The sequence below is a fragment of the Scomber japonicus genome, chromosome 6, assembly GCF_027409825.1.
Source record: "Scomber japonicus isolate fScoJap1 chromosome 6, fScoJap1.pri, whole genome shotgun sequence".
Lineage (NCBI taxonomy): Eukaryota > Metazoa > Chordata > Actinopteri > Scombriformes > Scombridae > Scomber > Scomber japonicus.
Window position 1 is genome coordinate 35618271 of NC_070583.1, and position 23879 is coordinate 35642149.

A 23879-nucleotide genomic window follows, 5' to 3' on the forward strand; every position below is an offset into this window, starting at 1 on the left:
CTGCTGAACCGAATCTCCTGGAAATGCCTTTTAAAGGCTGAATCCTTCTCTGCCTTTCCTCCCTGGACTTTACCTCTCTGTCTCTGTCTAATGAGCAGTAAAGTTACAGTGACTGAAGCTCTAAGTTCATCTTTGATGATAACTGTTAGGAACATTTTAACAGATGATTCAGAGATCTTAAACTCTTACAATGTGCTTTGACTTTACGGCAGTGTAATATAATTAAAATACAATAACATAAGAGTATAAGTTTACATCTCATCACTGAACAGACATTTATTTAAATGAAAATAAGAATTGAGACCTTTATGTCTACATAGGAAGCCGCTCCTCTGTCATGTTTCTACAGTAGCCCAGAATGGACAAACTAAAAACTGCTTGTTGAAAGGGTCTGTCACAATTTGCAGCTACACGCAAACTTTTCACTGAACTTGAAACATTTTCTGCTCAAAGTGTTTGTTTTTTTAACGTGACATTTCAACAATGAATCATCTTCAGGTCAGTTTACAGTAGAAACAGTCTCTTACTTTGTGTCTGAGGGTCCAGGTTCATTACTGAAGACTGGAGGTACATCATTAGACCGGTCACTCTTCATAGACAGACAGCTGGATATTAGAGACTCTGCTCCGTCTTCCTCTTCCTCCTCCTCCTCTTCCTTCATCTTCTGGAGTCTGAGAGATAAACCAGTAACACTGGAGACACACACACACAAAGTATAATAAACCCAGTCCTGCCTCTCATGTTAGTACTGTATCTTCTTATTAGTTTACATGACTTTAACTACAACCATGTGTGTTTTCTGTCCATCACAAAGAGAAACTTTGACTCTGGTTTAAATCCAACAAACAGATTTCAGATAAACATCTGTGTTGTTCTTAACTGTGACTTCTCTCTATTTTAACAGAACCAGTGAGTCACGTTACATCACTGTGAGGACGCACAAACCAGGAAAAGAACAAAGGAAACAACATTTGAAGACATCAACACTGTGATTTCATACTTTTCTGACACAGTTTAATTAATTTAACAATTCATCTGTAAAGTAATCAGCAATGATCAATAGACACTCAATATTTCCAGGTCTACAGTAACATTAACACTCACCCTGATTCACACTTGATGTTTTCCTCCTTCTGCTCTCATGACTCTAAAATGTCACCTGAACCAAGTGAATGCTTTATGCTTTTACCACTTGATTGATGAGTAAACAGTGTTCCTACCTGTTTGCTCCTCCCACCTTCTTCTTTCCTGTAAGGTGTGTGTGTGTGCGTGTGCGTGCGTGCATGTGAGAAGTTGCCAGTATCAGTGAAAACATGGAGCGGAGTTTCATTGATTTGGGTTTTCTCTTAATAAACAAGCGTAACAGATTCAATAATGAAGCTCTGACACAGCGCTGAGTGGATAGACTGATGTAACAAGTGAAGGTGCATAGATAACAGAGTCGGGCTGTGTCTCTCAGTAACCGGCTGTGCACATTACAGAACTGAGGTATGTTACACCAAGCAAGTACATATCCATGCCACCAGAGGGCGCTGTTGGCTGCATAACATTACCCTAAAACATCTCCCTTCCTTTAGCAGAATACAATACCAAACAACATGGATAGTATAAGCCATTAGAACTTTAGTGTTAATATCTCCATATATAAAATAGTGCAATAGAAATAGTGTATCAAGAAGAAACAGCAAGTCGATATCAACCAGAACTTTTGTAGAACAATAACCACAAAGTATTATCAGAGCATCCACACAACAACCAAATAATAACATCTGAGGTGAACATCACACTTTTTGTTGCTTTTCTTTTCTTTCTTTTTTTAAGTCCACTGTCCTGCGTGTGTGTGTGTGTGTGTGTGTCTGTGTGTGTGTGTAATGAAGAGCCCTTCGTTACAAGAGACTGATGACTTTGGCTTGGGAATATGGCACAACTGGGTCTGGGTTTTAATAGCACTTTTAAACAGACAAATTAATTAGGCACTTTAATAAATGGCACATGGCACTTTCATTGTGATATTTGCACTTTATTAGCAGTTTGCGCATTGCATATTTGCACATTGATCTTTTATTGAAGTGTGATTAATGTGTGTTGTCTTCTGCCAGTTGGGGGTGTGGATATAATCGGCTTCACCTGAGGGAGAGAGGGAGTCAGATTAGATAATACTGCGTGCGCACCTGCAGTGTATAATAATTGATAAACAGTGGAAATGAAGGCATTAATGTGCTTGAATATTTCAATGAGTGTTTTAGTGTGTTAAAGTTGCAGCCTGTGTTTAAGTTGTTTGTGTATTCTTACCTGTCCTGAGTGTTCAACCAAAAGAGTCCGCAGGCCAACGAACACATATTTAAAGGTTCCGGGAGAGACCAAGTGAGGATAGGAAGAGGGGGGATTGGTAGTTGGTGTGTGTATATATATATATATGTATATTTATTATAGTGGGTTTGTTTATTCTGGTGGGGTGTAAATAGCCGAACAGCAGTACAGCAGTAGGATCAATATGATGTAATGGTATTGTTTGTGGGGTTAGCTGTGAGATCATATTGTGTTAAAAGAAACCCGTGAGTGGATGCCTCCAATTAGGTAGACTAGTGATAGGGTATAAAAGGCGTCAGTTTCCATCTGCCCTTGTTGCTGGTCCCTTATGTTGGTTTTGGTGAATAAACACCCACAATTTGGTGCAACCTACCATCGCCTGTGATTGCTCTTTACTGCATCGTCCAGCCGCTTATGGTCAATATGACAGTGTGTAAGACCTAGAGGTCAAGTCTGTCTGGAGGCTTAATATGCTTCCCGCTCCAGGTCACAGCTCGTGGGGGGAAATGGCGATGACCTCAGGGCTGACTACCTTGGAGACGTCACAGGGCGGCTGACGACTTCCTCCGGCTTGCCCCCGCTCACATGGCCCCCTTCACCTGCGCTCATGCGTGTGCGTGCGTGCACGTATGTGAGAAGCTGCCAGTATCAGTGAAAACATGGAGCGGAGTTTCATTGATTTGGGTTTTCTCTTAATAAACAAGCGTAACATTGATTGATTCAATAATGAAGCTCTGACACAGCGCTGAGTGGATAGACTGATGTAACAAGTGAAGGTGCATAGATAACAGAGTCGGGCTGTGTCTCTCAGTAACCGGCTGTGCACATTACAGAACTGAGGTATGTTACACCAAGCAAGTACATATCCATGCCACCAGAGGGCGCTGTTGGCTGCATAACATTACCCTAAAACATCTTTAGCAGAATACAATACCAAACAATAACATGGATAGTATAAGCCATTAGAACTTTAGTGTTAATATCTCCATATACACACATGGCCCCCTTCAGCTGCGCTCATGTGCACAGGCTGCTCAGGTTGCCGTTCTGTGTGGGCTGACGGCTGTGGAGGGGCAACCTCTGCTGGACGGAGATCGTCCCAACAGGGACGATACGAGGTTCCCTCCACGTTGACGAGATAGGACTGCAGCCCCACCTGCTGCAAGCATACACCACTCCGCCATCGGCCCGTCCTCTCAGCCGGGAGAGGTTCATCCTGATGGGCTGGCCGATGATCCCTCGCAGATCTGTCATAAGTCAGTTTCATCAGACACTTCACTCTCAGCTTGTCTGTAACCCCAGTGATGATCTGAGGCTCTAGCAGCTAGTTGGCCACAGGGAGAAGAGTTCTCAGCCTCCATAACATCAGCCATTGTGCTGGGCTGCAGAGCATGCCCTCAGTGGGCGTGTTCCTCCAGTGTAGAAAAGCCTTCCAGGGGTCCTCGTCGGCATGGTCTGCTTTACTGCATAGGCCCTTCACAATTTCACTGCAGACTCTGCCTTGCCGTTAGCTTTTGGGTGTCTCAGGGAGGACATGACATGTTTGAAACCCCACTCCCTCGCAAACGCCCGAAACTCTCCACAGTCAAACTGACCTCCACCGTCTGAAAACACACGGGCCAGAATGCCGTACTGTGCAAACTGCGCCTTGCACCTTCTGATGGCCGTTTCTGCTGACAGGTCTGGAAGTAGATCGATCTCCCAGAGATTTTTTGGTTTGAACCAGCAGGACGACAGGAAGGTTAAATGTCTCACACAATGATTGTGTTAACTTTAACATGTGTGTAATCTCTGAGCCACATGTTTTAAAACTCTACACGTCATTTTTAACACATCTCTTTTTGCAGTGTTACCTTTTAAACAATTCCACTTCTCTACGATGCTATTAATCTTTAACATCATCAGCGGAGGAGACATCACAGTGTCATGTGAGAAACTGCACTTTACACTGTGCTCGTCCAAGCTGTAACACTAAACGCTTCCATCAGACGAGAAGAGACGACATCATACAAGCTGTCACGGCTCAGTTCAACTAAATCAGCCTGCACCCTTTAAATCTGCATGAAGGACCATCACTCATATCTCTCAGGTCAGGTTTTTCCTTTTTCAATGAACAGATTCACAAGCTAACTTTAAAGAAACATCATCACCACCCAGGCAGATATCTAAACCAACAGATACTGAAAGGTGGTCCAATATTTCCAGAATCATCATAATGGTCTAACTCTGCAATGACTCATACATCCATGTATCAGGCTGTATGTGTATCAGCATGAATCTGTAAAGCTCTGTTGGGATGTTTCAATAAGTCACATTCCTCAATTTAAACAGCTGACATTAAAGAACAGTTATGGCGCTTTTGCACTACACAGTTCCAGCACTACTCAGCTCGCCTCAACTGGTGCTCTAAACTATTTTGTGCTTTAGTAATGCAACTACTGGTTGTTTAGGTATGGATGGTGATGACACACCCACAAAGCATGGGGAAGAAATTATACCAGTTCATAAATGTTCCAAACAAATCATCAAAAAAGAATAATGTCCATATTTCAGCTCTGAAACAAAGAAACAGAAGTGATTATCTAAGTTGAACCAGGGCGAGATGCTTTGCTGAACGTTTGTACAGACATGTTTGGCTCACTATGAAACTGTGGAGGCACAAGTTAGACTATGGTGAGCCGCCACAGTTTATGTAATTAATGGGAAACACTGGTGAAACATGATATATGTACTTTTTACAGAGCAAATTGACAGGATTTTCTTCAGGAAGACAAACAAGATCCAGACGCCACCAGATGTGATGCTCAGAGCAGTCAGAGAGGTGGAAATGCCATTGTGGCTTCCCTCAGCAGAGACGACAGACCGCTACAGTTCAACTAACCCTTTTATTTCACACATCTCCTGTGTGCCTCCGTCGATCAGTATTCAGGCACACGGCTTTCCACAAAAACTGTAAACTCAAAGCTCTTCGGCTCTTTCTGCTCCGACGCTCCTTCACTCTCTAGGTGGTGTCCAGCCACTACTGCCGAGACAAAGGAGAGCTTGATTAGTCGACTCACTCCAGCCCAGCTGAGTGAATCAACTCACCTGCTCCTACTGAAACTATTTTTCCTCTTTATATTCTCTCCATGTAGGAGATGTGTTAGGTTTCTGTATTTCAATGACACTAAACATTTTAAATTCTAAGATTATCTGCAGTTTTTAGAGTCAACCAACCCATGGATGTAATTTTTGGGGGGGGGGGGGGGGACATGTCTCCTGCACTTTTTCAAAAGGCAGTTTTGGTCCAAATTGATAGCCCCCACTCCCTCAGTACTCGAGCCAGTTGTGCCCCCCCCCAACCCCTTAATGTGTGACTACCAACCCCACAATGGGGACGGTGGTCATATATTCAACGGTCCACACCTTCTGAACAGAATCAGCTTAATGAGAGTCAGACCTCTCTACTCCTACCTGACACTTTAGACTTCCATTACACATTAACAGGGAATCTATTCAGTATGCAGTTTATGAGGAATTCAAAGGAGAGTAAAAAGTGTGACGACCAACCCTCGTTCTCCCCTAATATAAAGTTTTATACATAAATATATTTTTATTGGCAGCTGAGAATCACCATCTTGTAAAGTTGATATAACGAACATCTATTTATACATCTAACAAGCAAAGAGCAGCATTACTGTCATTTAGAGATGTGTTTGTGTACCTGGGTTGATTTATACTCAACAGTATTTAAAATCCTGTTAACGGCACAGCTCTTGTCATTTTATTGTACTTGAACCATAAAAACACAGCTGACTTTTTATTTCCTCTACAGGTTGAAAATGTTTACCAGGTGGTTAACTTTCACAGCTTTTCTGGCTGGCTCAGCGAATCCAGAAAGAGCAGCGATTGGCCAGGGAGCTCTGACCGTCACGCCGACCTGCAGGGTCAAAGGTCAACCAGAGGCCGAGCTGATATTAAACTGTGGAGATGGAAAGAAAGCAGGTCAGTGAAGAGATGAGACACACAAACAGAGAAGAAAGCTCAGTGCACTGTGACTTAATAAAGCACAAAACCTCCCCAGCTGACACCTGTTGTTAATGCAGCATTAGAACATTGGATTACCATTAGATTATGATATGGATTTGAAAATTGGGTTTACGTTAAAACCTAAACAGGTGAGGTTGACTAGACGTTGGATATTGGTTGCTTGCCAACACAACTTAAAACCAACTAAATATCAACGTAAAGTCAACGTTATATTTTTATGTGAAACTGACGTCAGCTTTAGACATTGTCTCAACATTGGCTTTTAGTTGTCCGACGTTGCAACTGATATCCAACCAAGGACCGATCAACGTTAATACAACGTCCTGTGTCAGCTGGGTCACAGTGAGATCCAAAAATTTCACCACATTTCCCTTAAAATGATGATGAAATGAATCCAGTAACTATTCCTATTGAAGTATTAGTAACTATTTGAATATTGCCTCAAAATTGTGGCTCGCTGATTGACAACATTGAAATGAAAGCCCCCCTGGTAGTTTATCTGTGCACTACATGTATCTGATCGTACCATCAGGATTTTACACTGATGTAGAGCTCTTTGAAACTCATGGATCAGGTATGATTCACAGAGTTAAAGGGTTAGTTCCAGTTCTTGTCATGAATCTGCATAAACCTGCAGCTCTGTAACTCCTCCTCCTTTCATGTGTAGGTGTAGTTGATTACTGGCACACCCCCTTTGGAGACTTCCACTCACCCAATTTCCACAGTAAACTGGACCCTGTGTTTATGCACCATGATGGGAGCCTGGTGGTCTCCAACGCCAGCCATCTCCACAGCGGCCTGTACTACTGCCTCCTGCAGCACACAGAGGGAACTACACTGTGGCCGTATGAGCTCCATGTTGGTCCCAACCATCAGAGGAACCACGAACACAGTGGCTGTGAGGAGGGCAGCAGGTCTGATGTGTTTAGGTTCAGGAGGGATGTTTGGTCTGAGGAGGAGAAGCAGGCGGCAGGTGTTTCAGACGGGCAGTTTACAGCAGCTGTGGTGGCATCAGTGCTGCTGACGTTTGTGTTGGGCTTCAGCATCGGAGCTCTGAGCAGGACTCATGTTCTCAGGTGTGTTCTGGTCCTCACATCTCTGCTTTTATTCACACTGGGATCAGATCCCCAAAAATCAAACAGTTTTAGTTCAGTTTATTTTGCACAAATTCAGAATGACACAAAAAGTTATGTATTTGAGAAAAAAGGGACAGAGCATATTGATAAAACATTAACACGTAAATACGCACGATTATAGCCAGTGACTAATTTCCGTCTTTAGTCCCTGGGGACAGGTTGATGCTGAATGCAATAACATTTAAAATAAAAGAAAAAGAAAGAAAGAGAAAAAAAGTACAATAATCAGACAGATAAACAATAAGCAGAAAACCGTGTTAGTCTTGACAGAACCAGAATTTGGGGCATCATAAAGTCCTTGAGTGCTAAAGTGCTGCTGTATCAAAAACAGCTGGTGTTATTGCACATTGTCCATTTCGGTGTGTGTTTCAGTGTGCACAAAAGTGTAAAAGTGCTAGTGTCTTTTGCACAATGCAAAGTGCAGAGAGAGCCAGAAAACCTGAATGGGCATAGTCCTAAAAAACTGAGAGAATTGTTTTCAGGTCAGGATGGAAAAAGAACTTTCTGAAGCAGCAGAAAAACTGGATTTACTTTTCTTAATTGTCTAGTGGGCCAGATTGGACCTCTTGCCAGGCTGCTTCTGGACCACATGCCGTAGGTTTGACACCATTGAACTAAAAGATATAAAAACCATTGGCATGATTAGATTAATGGAAGTCATTTGAATTATGTTTGAAAGTTTCTGGCTAATGTTAAGAAACACAAATAAAAGCATGTTCGCACCTTTTCAGCTTCTGTGGACATAAAACTTACAAAACAGCCAACAGGTTTAGATCTATAGTAGCTCAGAAATAGGGAAAATCATTCTTCTTTATAACAGTTTATGATATAAATATAAAATGTTCATTCACTGCCAATAACATTTGTTTTAAAGCAGCATTAATTTAAAAAAAGATACCAAAATTATAATGTAATATAAGAGGAGATGGAGAGAGGAGAATTATATTAAACTCTAACTGCATCGTTTCCTCTTAGGTGTCTGGGGAGTGTCACTAAGAGGTTGCAGTCGCCACGGCAACAACAATGCCCAACTGAGGTCACCATGGCAACCCTGCCGCCCATGTGCGACAACCAGGCCTTCCAGATGGACCAGGTGACAGATGACGACTCTGCAAATGGCCCAAGAATTTCAACGACCTCATCTCCCCCTGCCAAACCTCAGAGGAGCTTCAGGCACAAACGAAAGGAGGAAGTAACCACGACTTACCTGGAGGGATGTGACTACAAGAAGGAGGAAGAGGAGGAGGAGGAGGAGGAGGAAGAGAAGAAGAAGGAGGACAATTATAAAGGCTGTGAGGAGGAGGAAGGAGAGTTCAGAAGTTTCTACATATCAGGATTAGATGGACGGAACGAAACCGAAACAGATGAGGACAAGTGCAGCGAAGACAGAGAGGAGGAAGAGAGCAAGGAGGAAAAGAAGGAATGCAGAAGGGAGGAGGAGGAAGAGGAAGAGGAGGGAGGTGAGCAGGAGAACAGGAGCAAGGAGATTGGAGAGGAGAAGACAAGTAGTGAGGAGGAGGAAGAGGGGGCAGCCAGAGGTAACAAGGAGAGATGGGGAGATGAGACGATGGAGGAGGAAGGAGGAGGAGATGGTGGAAGGAAGGACAAAAGTGAAGAAAATGAAGAGACGGACGAGAGCAGAGAGTCTGAGCAGTCGTCTGGAGAAACTGACGATGAAGAGACGGGAGGGAGAAACCAGGAGGACACGACGGAGAGTGGTGTGGGAGGAGAAGAAGAAGGAGAAGAAGGAGAAGAAGGAGGAGGAGTAGGAAGAGTAGGAAGAAAACCGAGCCGTCGAAGCCGCATCATTCGCCTGTATCAGTACAACGAGGACGGTGAGCGGTACGGTCATCTTCCAGCCCCCGCCAGCGACCCCACCCCCGCCCCGAGGCTCAGACAGCGCTCACTCTCTCTGACACGCCTCAGCGCCATCATGGCCGCCGCCTCAGCCGGGCCACTGGACGCCTCGGGAGAAACAGAAGGGGAGGAGAGAAAGGAGAAGGCACACTTCCATATGGAGATATAACACTGGGTGGACAAAATAATGACAACAAAAAAGTATAATTATCACAGTTTAAAATCATAAAACTGCTTCTACCTCGTTATAAAAATATGCAAATATATTTAATTCCTGACACAAAGTCCATTCTCAGTGTTTTGTGCATTGCTGGCTTTAAGTCTCCACATCACACGACCGGCTTCCAAACTTCTTGTTATGTCTCATATTCCTGCTCGTAATCCCGCCTTAAACTCAGATAAAATGAACTCTGCACATTGGGTAACTGCTGGTTTGCATCTTTTTTAATTATGATCCAAACGCCTTCATGATACTCTTCTAAATAGCTTAAAGTCCGTGTAAAGTAAGAATAAATATGTGTTCTGAGTTTGACATACCACAGAAAAGTGTGTTGTTAACCACCCTGCCAAATTTGAATGATTAAAAAAAGTCGCCAAATATATGAAATTAGGCTTCAAAGTTGTGTAAAAATCAGCCTCTTTCTCTGCTCCCAAACGCTGTGGGCGTGGCCACCGAGTCCACTGAAGCCCCGCCCCCTACCAAGTGTCACCTGTCAATCAAAGTCACCACTTCTACCAGAAACATGGACACTAGGTCTGAGAGCTATATCAGCTGCTAGCATGGCGGCTAACTCGGCAGCTAACTGGCTAACTGTAGACTGTAGTAGTAGTAGTAGGGTGCTGAATGTAGAATGTGCTAAGATGCTGGAGCTTTGTTCTCTATTCTAATGTTCAGATGTGAGCTCATACTGTGAGTCTCTGCTTCAACATGTGCTGCTGTGTGTTGCCTCAGTTTGGACATCACAGTTTGGGACTCCCATGATGCACTGGGCTCCTCTCTCCTCCCCCCTCCCTCTCTCTCTCTCTCTCCATCCATCTATATCCATTAACATTCATGTTCTATTAATGCATTCAATAAGCTAAACTTCTTCCCCGGAGTTGTCTGTGCTTTCTGGTCTCACAGGTAATCTGGGCCTGGAGACGTCCGGATGACGGATTCCAGTCCCAGACCTTCAATGTGTTTCTCTCTCCTCTCCTTCCTCTCTCTCCTCTCTCCTTCCTCTCTATCCTCTCTCCTTCCTCTCTCTCCTCTATCCTTCCTCTCTCTCCTCTCTACCCCAACCAGTCCAGACAGATGTTCTCCCACTCTGAGTCTGGTTCTGAGGGTTCTTCCTGTTAAAAGGGAGTTTTTTCTCTCCACTGTGTCTCATGTGGGAATGTCGGGTCTCTTTAAAGTTAAAACCTGAAGAGTTCGGTTTAGAACCTGCTCTATGTGGAAAGTGCCTTGAGATAACTCTGTTGTGATTTGGTGCTTTATAAATAAAGATTGATTGATTGATTCATTGATTAACAGCAACTAGAGTGTGAAATCCTTCTGATCATCACACTGAATCAGCACCAAGCCTGTCAACCCTTCTGCTTTGCTTTTTATCTCTCTGTTCAACATCCAGCAGTAACAGCTCATCTACATCTATGTTCATTAGCTGCAGACACAGCTGGAACCAGCAGCTCAGAGACAGGAAGTTATAGTTCATAGTGTGGATGCTCATATCATTATCTTTATAGTTATAGTTGTTAGTGTGGACGGCCTTTAGAATATTTAACCCTCCTGTTGTGCTCCCGGGTCAAATTGACCCTATCTCTTTTGACTGTTCCTTCCTTCCTTCCTTCCTTCCTTCCTTCTCTCCTTCCTTCCTTCCTCATTCCGTCTTTCCTCTCCTTACTTCTTTTCTCTTTTCCTCCTTCCTTCCTTCCTTCGTTACTTCCTTCCTTCCTCATTTCCTTTTTTCTCACTTCCTTCCTCTTTCCTCCCTTTCTTCCTCCGTTCCTTCCTTTCTTCCTTCCTTCTCTCCTTCTTTCCTTCCTTCCTTCCTTCCTTCCTCCCTCCCTCTTTTCCTCCCTTCCTTCCTTCTTTCCTCCTTTCCTCCCTTTCTTCGTTCCTTCCTCATTTCCTCCTTTCCTCCCTTCCTTTGTTCCTTCCTCATTTCCTTCTTTCATAGTGTGGATGGTCCTTTAGTCTTGGTGATTTCTTCCTCTTTTAAGGTTTTTGTAGAACCTCTTTGTTTCCCTGTGTGTATAGATGTGTACTTATCTGTGTGTATAGATGCATGAATATCGTGATGCTGTACAACCTTTTTTTTTTTTTTTTTAACACTTTGAGTGCTGATAATCAACAGCGTAAATCCCGTGAGCGTGTAGGTTAGTGTACTAGCGGTGTTATTAGGATTTGATGCATTTCCTGTCTATAAATTGTTCATCAGATTGTAATCTTAAAATTCAAATAATTCAAATTCAATAAAAATATTTCATTTTTTTTTTAAAAAGAAGACGGTTTGTTGTGTTTCCATCACACATTACATTGATATCCTTTCCATAATAACTGCTCGCTGCTTTACCCTTAACCCTAAAAATGTCTAAGTGGTGTAACCATAAAAACTTTAGAAGGACGGAAGGAAGGAAGGAAGGAAGGAAGGAAAGAATAAGAATATATTAGAGGATTATGGTAAAAATGTCTAAGTGGTGTAACCATAAAAACTTTACACCAAATAATTGAACGTTGCTTAAAAACAGTAAATAGTCAATAAAACACCACCCTTCCTTCCTTCCTTCCTTCCTTCCTACCTAACACCATATCAACTAGTTAGGCATGATCTTACATCCTTCCTTCCTTCCTTCCTTCCTACCTAACACCATATCAACTAGTGTGGCATGATCTTACATTATAACTTTTATATTAAATAAAGCTAATGGAATACTATTGTTCTAAATATTACATTTAATCTGGGTAACCATGGAGATCGGGAAACATTTACATTATTAGTATAAATCCATTTAAATACACTGTAGGTGATAAAATATTGACTATTTATCATTTTGTGGTTACACCATTTGACATTTTCAGGAGCATTCAGTCTTGAGCTGTGATCTCAGGCACTGTCTTCCTTCTGTAGACCAGGGGTGTCAAACATGCGGCCCGCGGGCCAGAACCGGCCCGCCCAGGGGTCCAATTCGGCCCACTTTCCTTCCTGTGTTCTTTTCCTACCTTCCATCTGTCCTTCCTTCCTTTTATGTTTTCTTTGTTCCTTCCTTTTGTCCATCCTTTCATCTGTCTTTCCTTCCTTTCTTACATCTGTCTTTCCTTCCATCTATCCTTCCTTCCTTCCTTCTGTCTTTCCTTCCTTCCTACCCTTCTTTTATCTTTTCTTTGTTCCTTCAATCTGTCCTTCCATCCTTCCATCTATCCTTCCTTCCTTCCTTCCTTCCCTCCATCTTTTTAATGATCCGGCCCACATCAGATCAGATTGGTCTGTATGTGGCCCTTGAATGAAAATGAGTTTGACACCTCTGCTGTAGACCAATAGACTAATAATAATCTATATGCTTCATCTGTTCATATCTACAACAGTTACTAATGACTGTGATACGTGTGTGTAGCAGTTACTAAGAAGCAGCTCGTAATACTTTAATTTCCTTTTTATTATTGTGAAACATTTATAAACAATACTCAAAATGAGGAAAAAAAAAATTATCAAGAAAACATAAATTCCAGAACTCATTTCTTGGTTTTCTGTTTTCTCCTTTTAAGAACTTTTTTTTTTTTTTCTCTCTTCTCTTCTCTCCTCTCTCTTCCTCTTCTTCCCTCCCATCCACGTTTTCTTTCCTCTTTTCTCCAAATTAATATAGAAAGTCTACTCAGGGAGAGAAAGGCCTCCTGACCTCCGGCTGAGGATGCACAGAGACCACCTCTGATGGGATGTGAGTGTGTCCAGAGTCCACAGTGATGAATCTGTAGTCCATATCTGTGTGTGTGTGTGTGTGTGTGTGTGTGTGTGTGTGTGTGTGTGTGTGTGTGTGTGTGTGTGTGTGTGTGTGTGTGTGTGTGTGTGTGTGTGTGTACGGTTGCAGTCTGTCAAAGTGTTGGTGAGCAGTTTCTCCTTTGTTTCCTCCTCCCCGTTTCAAACTCCTGTGATTGTGTTTGTTTCCTCTCCCTCCTTGTTTCTCCTCTTCGGGGTCGTCTGCTACAACGCCGGCCAAGACTTCTGCCATTCCACAAACTCGTCTAGCAGCACCGGCCCTGCAGAGACAACAACATCCACGTTAACACTCCTGATGTCCTCGAGTCAAGGAAGGAGAGAAGGGAGGGAGGGAGGGAGGAAGGAAGAAAGAAGGAAGGAAGGGAGGAAGGGAAGGAGGGAAGGAAAGGAGGAAGGAAGGAAAGGAGGGAGGGGAAAAGAAAGGAAAGGAAAGGAGGAAGGAAGGAAGGAGAAAATGAGGGAGAGAAGGAAGGAGGAAGGAAGGAAGAAGGAAGGAAAGGGGAAGAAAGGAAAGGAGGAGGAAGGAAGAAGAAAGGAAACGATGGAGGAAAGATGGAGGGAGGGGGAAAGAAGGAAGGAGGAAGGAAGGAAGGAATAAGGAAGGACAGGATGGAGGAAAGAAAGAGAAGGAGGTAAGGAAGGAAAGGAGTGAGGGAGGAGGAAGGAAGGAAGGAAGGAAGGGGAAAAGAAAGGAAAGGAGGGAGGAAGGAAAGGAGGAAGGATATTAGAATTGTTTCTACTCTTTGTAATTTACTTTTTAGTATTTATGGTTGTTATTTCCATAAATACCAAAATGATCCATCTATAAAATATCTATAAACCTTTCACAGTGCCTAACCCTAACCCATAATGCATATGATAATTATATATTTAGAAAGTAGAACTAAAGTGATTCATTACAAGATGATTAGTTAAAACATTTCAATTTCCATTTTGTGAATTTCAAATAAAAGAACAGTCATTTATTTCCTCATTGAAGTTTTCTTATAGTTAAAATCTCGTCTCGATCTCGTGGAACCAATATCGTCTCTGGTGTGGTCTCGTCTCGTGAGCCGAGTGTATCGTCACACCCCTAACCTCAATATCGATATTGAGATATTTGTAAATGTAGTTTATTTATACAGCCCTTTACAACAGTCCTTTCAGTGTACCAAAGTGCTTTACAGCAGGTAATAAATAAAAACAATTAAAAACAATAAAATAACAGTGATAAAGCAATAAAATACAACAAAATCAAATAAGATAAAATAAGATTAAAGTTTCATACTACTGGGTGTTAAAAGCCATCCTAATAAAGTAGGTTTTTAGCCGGGACTTAAAGATGCCCAGGTCAGGAATAGTACGCATCTCGGTGGGGAGCGTATTCCAGAGCCTGGGGCAGCAACAGAAAAGGCTCGGTCACCCCAGTGCTTGACCTTTGACCTGGGCAGTTTGATCAAAAAGATAATGATATTTGATTCTGCTCATATCGCCCAGTCCTTCCTCCAATCATCCTGACACACACTAAAGCACTTCTTTATTCTATCAATGAAACGACACAGAAGTCGAAGCTGCCACGGTGTCTGACCAATCAGTGACGTCCATCTCTACTAAGCCCCCCCCCCCCCAAAACCCAAACCCATAACCCCCCCCCTCCCTCTGAATACTCACAGGCTCCGTCTTCATCGTAGTTACTGAGGTCTGTGTTGATGGTTCTGCTGAACTCCAGGACGTTGTACCACTGGTCCTTATTCATCCCTTTGTACTTGGACTGCTGTGAGAGAGACGGACAGAGAGGAGAGAAGGAAGAAAGGAAGAAAAGGAAGAAAAGGAAGAAAAGGAGTGAGATCTCAAACATAGAAGCTGAAAAAGTGCTGTGACACTGTGTGACAACTTCCAAAGGTGGTGCTGCCCCCTGCTGGTACTAGTTCGCTATTACAAGAAGTCAAAATGAACACAATACAGTAAAAATGGAGAAAACGAAAACTAGCTGATTTATCTGCAATTCAGTTTAGTTAGTTTTACATTGTTCATTGTAGTTTTTATTTAGGTTTTTGTTTTTTTTTAACTGGTAGGAACAGCATGCTAAATCTAAGACTGGTCCTCAGTACTCATCCTAACTGGTGTCACAACCCTCTGCAGTCTTTGTTCATAACACCCAGAATGAATTATTACACAGAGACAGAGAGAGAGAGAGAGACGGAGACAGAGACAGAGACAGAGACAGAGACAGAGACAGAGACAGAGACAGAGACAGAGACAGAGACAGAGACAGAGAGAGAGAGAGAGAGAGAATATTTACCTCTAGGAACTGGTGGAAGACTGGGAAGAGAGGCCACGCTCTGCCCAGCAGCAAGGCCAGCATGGATTTAGCAGTATCCATGTCCAGGCTCCTCTGGTCCTTATCCTAAAGACAACACAGATACTCAATGAGTGTTAAGACACAGTCACAGCGTCTGGGAATGACACGACACCAGAGACCTTCCAGTTCAAGAAGTCAGAAAACCAGTTGTAGCCAGGTTAGACATTTATAGAATCACCAGCTGATAAAATGTGTTTCGTTGTATTTTATCAGATACAAACACAAGTAGCAACATTTCCCCAGATAGAAGTCGGACATTGCTGTGTGTACGACTGATCTAATGAGACACAAAGAGATAAAACTTCTAATAAACAGGATGTTACTACAACGTCCGTGTTTGAGGTTCGGGCTGGTGACACTCAGAGTCACAAATCAGACTTCAGATTTCATTCTGGTTGAAGTTTCCGACTGGGAACTCATAACGGCAGAAAAAGGTTAGCACACTGTAGCTCCGAGGGCTGGGTAATGTTTAAAAAGTTACGATACCAATCCAAGTCGCCTTAAAGTGAAACTAATACCAGCTGAGCCCTTCATTAGATACCCATCATTCTTTTATCGTGTGTAACAGGCGTGTAGTGTCAACACACTTCAGAGCGTTTAGGAGGCATCTTGAACTCAACTTCACCACCACAGACGGGTCGTAGCTGCTGTGGACGTGGACCAATCACATGATGCATTAAATCCAAGAACGCTGGTGTTGATTGGCTGTGAGCAAGTCCATACAAACAGTCATATTTTCTAGTTGTGGGTGCAAAAAGGATCGATTGCAGGTATCGATTGATATTACTTGGTATCGATTTATTTCAGTTGATGCCTTAAAAAGATATGGAGTACCTAAACCCAGCCCCAGTAGCTCCCAGTGCGGTCCTAAGCTCCCAATCCTGTTAAATGCAGTAATTTAAAAAGGATGTGACGAGTGACGTTTCAACCCGTCTGCTCTTCTTTAAAGACTAAAGACAGAATGCATGGTCGCCATCTTAAATACATAAAGACCCAGGTCACCTGACAGTCACATGATGTGTCAATCCCACTCTATATTTATAGGTGACATATAATCACTGAAAATCAGACTTCTGAGTACAAATGGCACCATAAGCTAGATCTCAGAGAACCAAACCTCTTTACAGGAGGAGATCTTTGTCGTTTTGTGTTCGGGCAGAAGTTTAGACAGAAGAAACTAATCAGCTGAACTGGGACTCACCCTGGCGAAGTCGAAGGCATATCTGTAGATGTTTTTGAAGGCCACAGAGTCATTGAGCTCACTGCGCAGGTAATCCAGTTTGCTCTGTAACCTCTGTGTGCAGTCACACCTGCAGGGAGGGGAAGAGAGACAGAAGTAATAAACAGCTGTACTGATATATGAAACCCTCTGGCTCTAATAGTCATGCAGTCCAAGTCAACTCAAAGTACATGATGAGAAAACAGAAAAGTTCAAGTTGAGCTTTCTTACTGTAATAACGTCATCCCCCTGAGCCACTCCTCTTTTGTGAAGAAACCCATATTTGCTGCTTCTAGGTGCCAGGCTAAAACTAACATGATAATCTGAAAGAAAGAAAGAAAGAAAGAAAAGAGAGGTAGCGAGTTTAATCTTTGATAACATTTAAAAAATCAACACTGGTGCATGTGGACGCGCCGTCACCACACAGATTATAAAAAGGCAGCGAGAACATACGAGTTGAGCACAAAGCAGGCTCCACATTTATATTCATCAACAGTCTCAGAATCACTGCTCAGCTTTATGGTGATAACACCTCAGAATAGAGATGAGAGGTAATCATGAAGCTTTCTAAACTAACTTATAATATAAAAAGGTGTAATAACAAGTATAATATTAATGTTAACCCTTAAACAGGCAGCGTGCACCAGGAGATACGGACTCTTTAAGGAGCATGATTGGTTAAGGTGGTTGTTTAAATGTATATGAGCCTTTAATTGGTAGAATTGAAGCTTGTGGTAGGTCTATACTTTGATAGAAATGATAAAAATCAGTTTAGAAACTAGTATGTGTGATATTAATGAGCAGAATGTATCACTTTTCTATGTTAAATAACACATTTAAGTGTTTTTACCATTATGAACATTGTATACCTTAATAAGGGCAACACATTCTGGTGGAGATACGACTCATAAAATCCAAAATATATTAAAAATAAGAGTGGAAATGTTTTACTTTAGGTGCAAATGACATAACTAGTGACATCAAATTAGGATTTTTTTACATCTCATTTTCCACTCCTGCCTGTTTAAGGGTTAAAGACCGTAGTGGGAATATTGTCTTTTCTAGAATAAAGGGCAAAAATTAAACCCATCCACAAACTGTGAGGGTGCTTTAGTCTGTGTGTTCTCCTCTGTATCCTCAGCCTCAAAAACTATTCTGGTCATAAATCCTTCCCGAGACATTTTTTGTGGAATATCTCTGCAGGTCTGGACTCCTCTGTAGCTCTTAAATATCTCCCTGCTCGTCAGGTTGGGACTCACGTTCTCTGGTTCCACGCCGATATCTTCACAGAACTTCTCCATGGCCTCGGGGCCGACCACCTCGCTGGGGCCGGCGTACTCGTTGAACCAGCCGAGGCATTTTTTACTGGAGAACGGCTTCTCAGCAGTGATCGGTCTGGCACCGCGGATCTGAGGTCGAGTGAAACTGCAACAACAAAAAAAATGATGTTTAAATGTTAAAAATGTACTCCGGGGATGGACGGACGATAATGATGGATGATAGTGGGTGGATGGATGGATCATAAATGGATGGATGGATGGATAGATGGATGGATGATAATGGATGGATGGATGGATGGATGGATGGATGATAGTGGGTGGATGGATGGATCATAAATGGATGGATGGATGGATAGATGGATGGATGATAATGGATGGATGGATGGATGGATGATAATGATGGATGGATAGATGGATGATAATGGATGATGATGGATCATAAATGGATGGATGGATGATAGATGGATGATAATGGATGGATGGATGGATGATAATGGATGGATGGATGGATGGATGATAATGGATGGATGGATGGATGGATGATGATGGATGGGATAATAATGATGGATGATGGATGGATGGATGATGATGGATGGATGGATGATAATGGATGGATGGATGATAATGGATGGATGGATGATAATGGATGGATGGATGATAATGGATGGATGGATGGATGATGATGGATGGGATAATAATGATGGATGATGGATGGATGGATGATAATGGATGGATGGATGATAATGGATGATGATGGATGGATGGATGGATGATAATGGATGATGATGGATGGATGGTTAATGGATGGATGGATGGTTAATGGATGGATGGATGATAGTGGATGAATGGATGATAATGAATCGATTAATAATGGATGATGGATGGATGATAATTGATTGATGGATGGATGAATGGATGATAATGGAAGGATGATAATGGATGAATGGATGATAATGGTTGGATGGATTTATGGATGGATGGATGGATGGATGGATGATAATGGATGAATGGATGATAATGGTTGGATGGATTTATGGATGGATGGATGGATGGATGATAATGATAGATGATAATGGATGGATGGATGGATGATAATGGATGGATGATAATGGATGGATGGATGGATGATAATGATAGATGATAATGGATGGATGGATGGATGATAATGGATGGATGGATGGATGATAATGATAGATGATAATGGATGGATGGATGGATGATAATGGATGGATGGATGGATGATAATGATAGATGATAATGGATGGATGGATGGATGATAATGATAGATGATAATGGATGGATGGATGATAATGGATGGATGGATGGATGATAATGGACGGATAGATGGATGGATGATAATGGACGGATGATAATGATAGATGATAATGGATGATAATGGATGGATGATAATGGATGGATGGATGGATGGATGATAATGGACGGATGGATGGAGTGAAAGTGTTTCCTCACCTTGTGATTTTACACCTGCGCTCGTGATCGTCTGCGTCAGGGAGCTTCCTCTTCTTCTTCACCGGCATCACTGAACCTTTAACGGGCTTCACTAGCTGGGCTACACATAAAAACACATGTTCATTTCATTCATTCATTTATTCATCGTCTTTGTTCAAGTCTCTATTCTTATTATTTGATATGTAACTGACTTGTGTATTTTTGTTTTTATGTGTATTTTAACTTTTTTTTTTTAAATTTGCTATATAAAGTAGTAGTAGTAGTGGTAGTAGTATTAGTAGTAGTAGTGGTAGTAGTGGTGGTAGTAGTAGTAGTGGTAGTGGTGATGGTGGTAGTAGTATTAGTAGTAGTAGTAGTAGTAGTAGTAGTAGTAGTAGTAATAGTAGTATTAGTAGTAGTAGTAGTAGAAACTTATTAGAAGCTTATTAAAAAGAGCAGAGGTGCAGGAAGCATACCTGTGTTCTTCCGGCTGCCGTGTCCATTCAAATCTAAGAAATTCTACAACAAGAGAAATTAAACTTCAGGTTAACAAGTCTTTCAGGAGGTGAGAGACTGAGATGTTTTAACATGTTTATCACTGTATATAATGTTACTTTACTTTCATTCACTACATTTAAAAATACCAATGATGACTTACGAGCTTGTCCAGTGTTCCTGATGCTGTGCTGATATCTGCTGGACTGCAGGGAGCGTTCCTGCAACCAGACACAGCGTTAATAACACACAGAGAGTCAAAACATCTGCAAACATCCACGTAGGCATGGGCCGGTATGAGATTCTGGAGGTATGATAACCATAAGCAAAAACATCAGAGTTTCACGGTATGGCGGTTACAGCTCTAAGAGACAGACATGTTAATTTAACCTGAATCTGTAATGACAGTGTGAGGGGTCGTGATACTCTACGCTGCAGCTGCACCACCTGACGGATTTCTGACCAGCACTTCCTGTCTATGACCAGCACTTCCTGTCTTTGACCAGACATAAAACAGCTCATACCTTAGGAACGGTATGACAGAACAGTTATCGTGGCTTTTTCAAATCGAGGTATACCTTGAACACGGTTATCATCCCATGCCTACACCCACGCTACACACTTTTCATCTGGACATTATTAACAAAGCTCGTCACTATCTAAATGTTTCAGTCAGGCTCAAAATGTTAATAATCACTGTCTCAGTCTGAGCTGTAAAAACACTTTATTCTTCTAGCCTGAAGTTTAATGACTTCCTCTAATGTGACCCACAACCAACAGCGTAGCATGTTAGACCCATATTATCACAAATTTTCATTCTTCACATTTAATACAATATGAAATAGTTTTATGTAACATTTATATAGTGTTTTATTATAAAAACCTAAATAATAAAGCTTCTCTGCTCTCTGAAAGCTTCATTAAGGATTGATCATGTTTATTATGTGACTGATGAGATCTTTATGAATCATTTGTGGTTCAGCAGTTTGGTAAACACACTATGAGAAAATACAGTAACCAGTTATAATATGAACAGTATGTGAGGGTTAAATCATTGTAATAGTTACTTTACTTATTACATTTTAAATAGAGTAACTAGTAATCTATTACTTATTACATTTCCACAGTAAGCTTCCCAACCCTGAGCAGCAGAAACACTGACACTGATACATCAGCTGATAATACTGGTTCACTGATATCGGTCCGGCTCTGTTAACCCTTACATTCTGTTCAGGGTCCAATTTGACAGCTTTAAAACACAATATACACATTTCTTTTATCCAGATGTTTCCTAATGTGACCCACAGTATTTTAAAATGGAAATAAAATTAATGTTTTTTTTTTGTGCAGCTGATACACATTTTATATAATAAACAAATCTGACCTGTTTAAAAATAAAAAATAAAAATCAGTATTCAAACATGTTGCACTCTCCATATTCTATCAGTTGTTCTCCTGGAGCATAAAATAGTGATTGTGGATGAGTGTTTTTTCACAGAAGTATAAAACCAACATTTATTAATAAGGAATATCTTATTAGTCCCACAGCGGGGGAAATGTGTATTATAACAGCAGCAAGAGGACAGTAGATATGAATATAAGAGCAGCAATAAGAAGAAGAAGAAGAAGAAGAATAATAATAATAATAATAATGATGATAAGTATGAAGACAATAAGAACAATAATATTAAAAATGTGATGAGGAATGTATGAATGTGCATTGATGTAGAGACTAACTATGAATCAAAATCAGAATAATAAGTCCCATCCCGTCAGGTGGTTAGCTTTGTTGAGGCTTTTGTTGAACATTATAAACACAGCTGTCAACATTTCAGAAAACCTTGGAGTGAGATTTGAGGAGGGCTTTCAAGAAAGTTCGGCTTTCATGGTCACGACCAAACGTCAAAGTCATTTTTATTTTAAAAAAGAAACATGGACACGTACAGCATGGAAGCATTATAAATATGGGTGGGACAGTGTAATGTTAGGGGGGTCTGGGGGTCCTTTCACAGAGTAGATGTCATTTCCTGTGTTCTGGAGCCTTTAACAGGTGTTTTGACACTTTGATCTCACTAAATGACGGGTGCATTTTATAATTACATCCAGAGCAATTGTTTGGCCCCAGATCACAAATGAAAAGATATTAAAAAGTGAAGTGAACTGATTGACATGTTAAAAGTGTGTGTGTGTGTGTGTGTGTGTGTGTGTGTGTGTGTGTGTGTGTGGAGGGTCCAAGTTCATGCAGCCTGTCTTCTATCCTTTATCTTTGACATCAGAGCTGCTCATCCCTAAGTTTTCAAAAACATTCACCTAATTTCTGAATCATTTCCAGGCCTGGAAAACAGTTTCTCTCATTTCATAACTTTTCCAGGAATTTCATGACCGTGGGAACCCTGAGAGGTTTCTATCTCACTCACACATATATTTTATTTTTATTTCTACTATTTTTTAAAATGACTTTTATTTTGTACAAATGTGCAAAAACAAACCAAAATAAAACGTCTTCCGGCAGTGCTAGCTGAGTAAATGAGGTTAAGATGAGTCACGGTACAAATCCTGACCAGATGCCGCGTCTGTTCAAAGGTTGTGTATTAAAGAAATGTCGCATAAAACCTGACTACCAACATTAAAACACCAGTTATTAGTTTAACATTATTAATTTAAAAGCTAAAGTTTTCTCCGTTTGTTTCTTTTGTTAGCGGGCTAACGGCTGCTAACGTTAGCTCGTATGTCAACAACCTGATAAAAACCCTCCTGAACTCACTCAGAACGATTCATTAAAGAAGCAGAGTGGTGTCTTTTAATAGCAGACGCTTTTTATAACATTTTAAAAGCTATAAACACTTACAGTTTCTCAGTTTTTGTCTGGTAGACGGGTCAGTTCACCGGCTCTTGATGCTCCGCGGAGTGTTTGTCGTCGCTGTTTCCGGGGGACTGGACGATACCACCTCGCTTTATAGGGGGGTGTTACATAAAATATACTCTCCCATGTGGAGAAAAATACTCACACATATGCATATTTTACAATTAAATATTTTAAACACATACTTTATACTTATTTAAATTCAAACTGTATAATTTAGTAAAGAGTAAACCACATCAGCTATACATATATATGTATCACCCTCCCTGCCGAGGCGATAAGTGTTAAACGTGTTTTTATTAAAGGAACATTCCTTTATTTTTGGCTCTCACATGCAGGCTGCTGCAGCTCTCGCATGTCCTCCTATGGACTCATTTCACTGATCCATAAAAACCCTGTTAATGTGCACGTTTTACTACAGGTTATAAACACTTATATCACTGTCACCTATCTGTATTTACTATTATTAAGATGATATAACTGTATGCATATATATAGTATGTCAGCACGAAACTGTGACAGATTATTGCCAATTACTGTTGGGGTTAGGGTTAGGGTCTCTAAATCCAAATGATATTGAATGGTGTTCCTAATATTTTGCCCCCTCAAGTATGTTAATGGAGTGGAGATAATATTAGGAACACCATTCAATATGATGCATCACCCACTATGAGCTCAATAACAAACATAAAGTAGAACTATCACCTTCCTGGTAATGTACACAAACACTGAACATGTATAAACTTCATCAAAGTAGAATTTATAGCAGAGCTGTTGTATTGGATTGAATTAGATTGCAGATGTTTACCTCATAAAGAGGCCAGTGAGTGTATAGCACACCTGTTTGTGATAATCCATCAACATATAAGACATGATAAAATATTCCTTAATTAGTCCCACAGTGGGGAAAGTTACACAGAAGAGCA

At 41.3% G+C, this 23879-nt stretch overlaps 2 protein-coding genes across 2 annotated transcripts in view; both read right to left on the minus strand.

Annotated features, from left to right (window-relative positions):
* LOC128359986 (NACHT, LRR and PYD domains-containing protein 12-like) overlaps positions 1-23879 on the minus strand; it is a 291384-nt gene that overhangs the window by 81091 nt on the left and 186414 nt on the right. The gene's annotated exons all lie outside the window — the stretch shown is intronic.
* On the minus strand, positions 12950-23021 carry dcun1d5 (DCN1, defective in cullin neddylation 1, domain containing 5 (S. cerevisiae)). Its single transcript, XM_053321562.1, has 10 exons — positions 22939-23021; positions 20254-20311; positions 20072-20114; positions 19617-19716; positions 18126-18291; positions 17098-17189; positions 16849-16957; positions 15588-15692; positions 14957-15059; positions 12950-13566 (listed from the first exon to the last, which is right to left on the minus strand). Exons 4-10 carry the CDS (start codon positions 19682-19684, stop codon positions 13511-13513), a joined length of 699 nt encoding a protein of 232 aa, XP_053177537.1. The 5' UTR covers positions 19685-19716; positions 20072-20114; positions 20254-20311; positions 22939-23021; the 3' UTR covers positions 12950-13510.

Excerpts from the sequence above, each read along its gene's own strand:
- dcun1d5 (XM_053321562.1), bottom strand. The coding sequence starts at position 19,684 with ATGCCGGTGAAGAAGAAGAGGAAGCTCCCTGACGCAGACGATCACGAG. Across the intron at positions 18,292-19,616 it reads CGCAGGTGTAAAATCACAAG|TTTCACTCGACCTCAGATCC; the intron begins GTGAGGAAACAC and ends TTGTTGTTGCAG. Across the intron at positions 16,958-17,097 it reads AGGGGGATGACGTTATTACA|GTGTGACTGCACACAGAGGT; the intron begins GTAAGAAAGCTC and ends CCCTCCCTGCAG.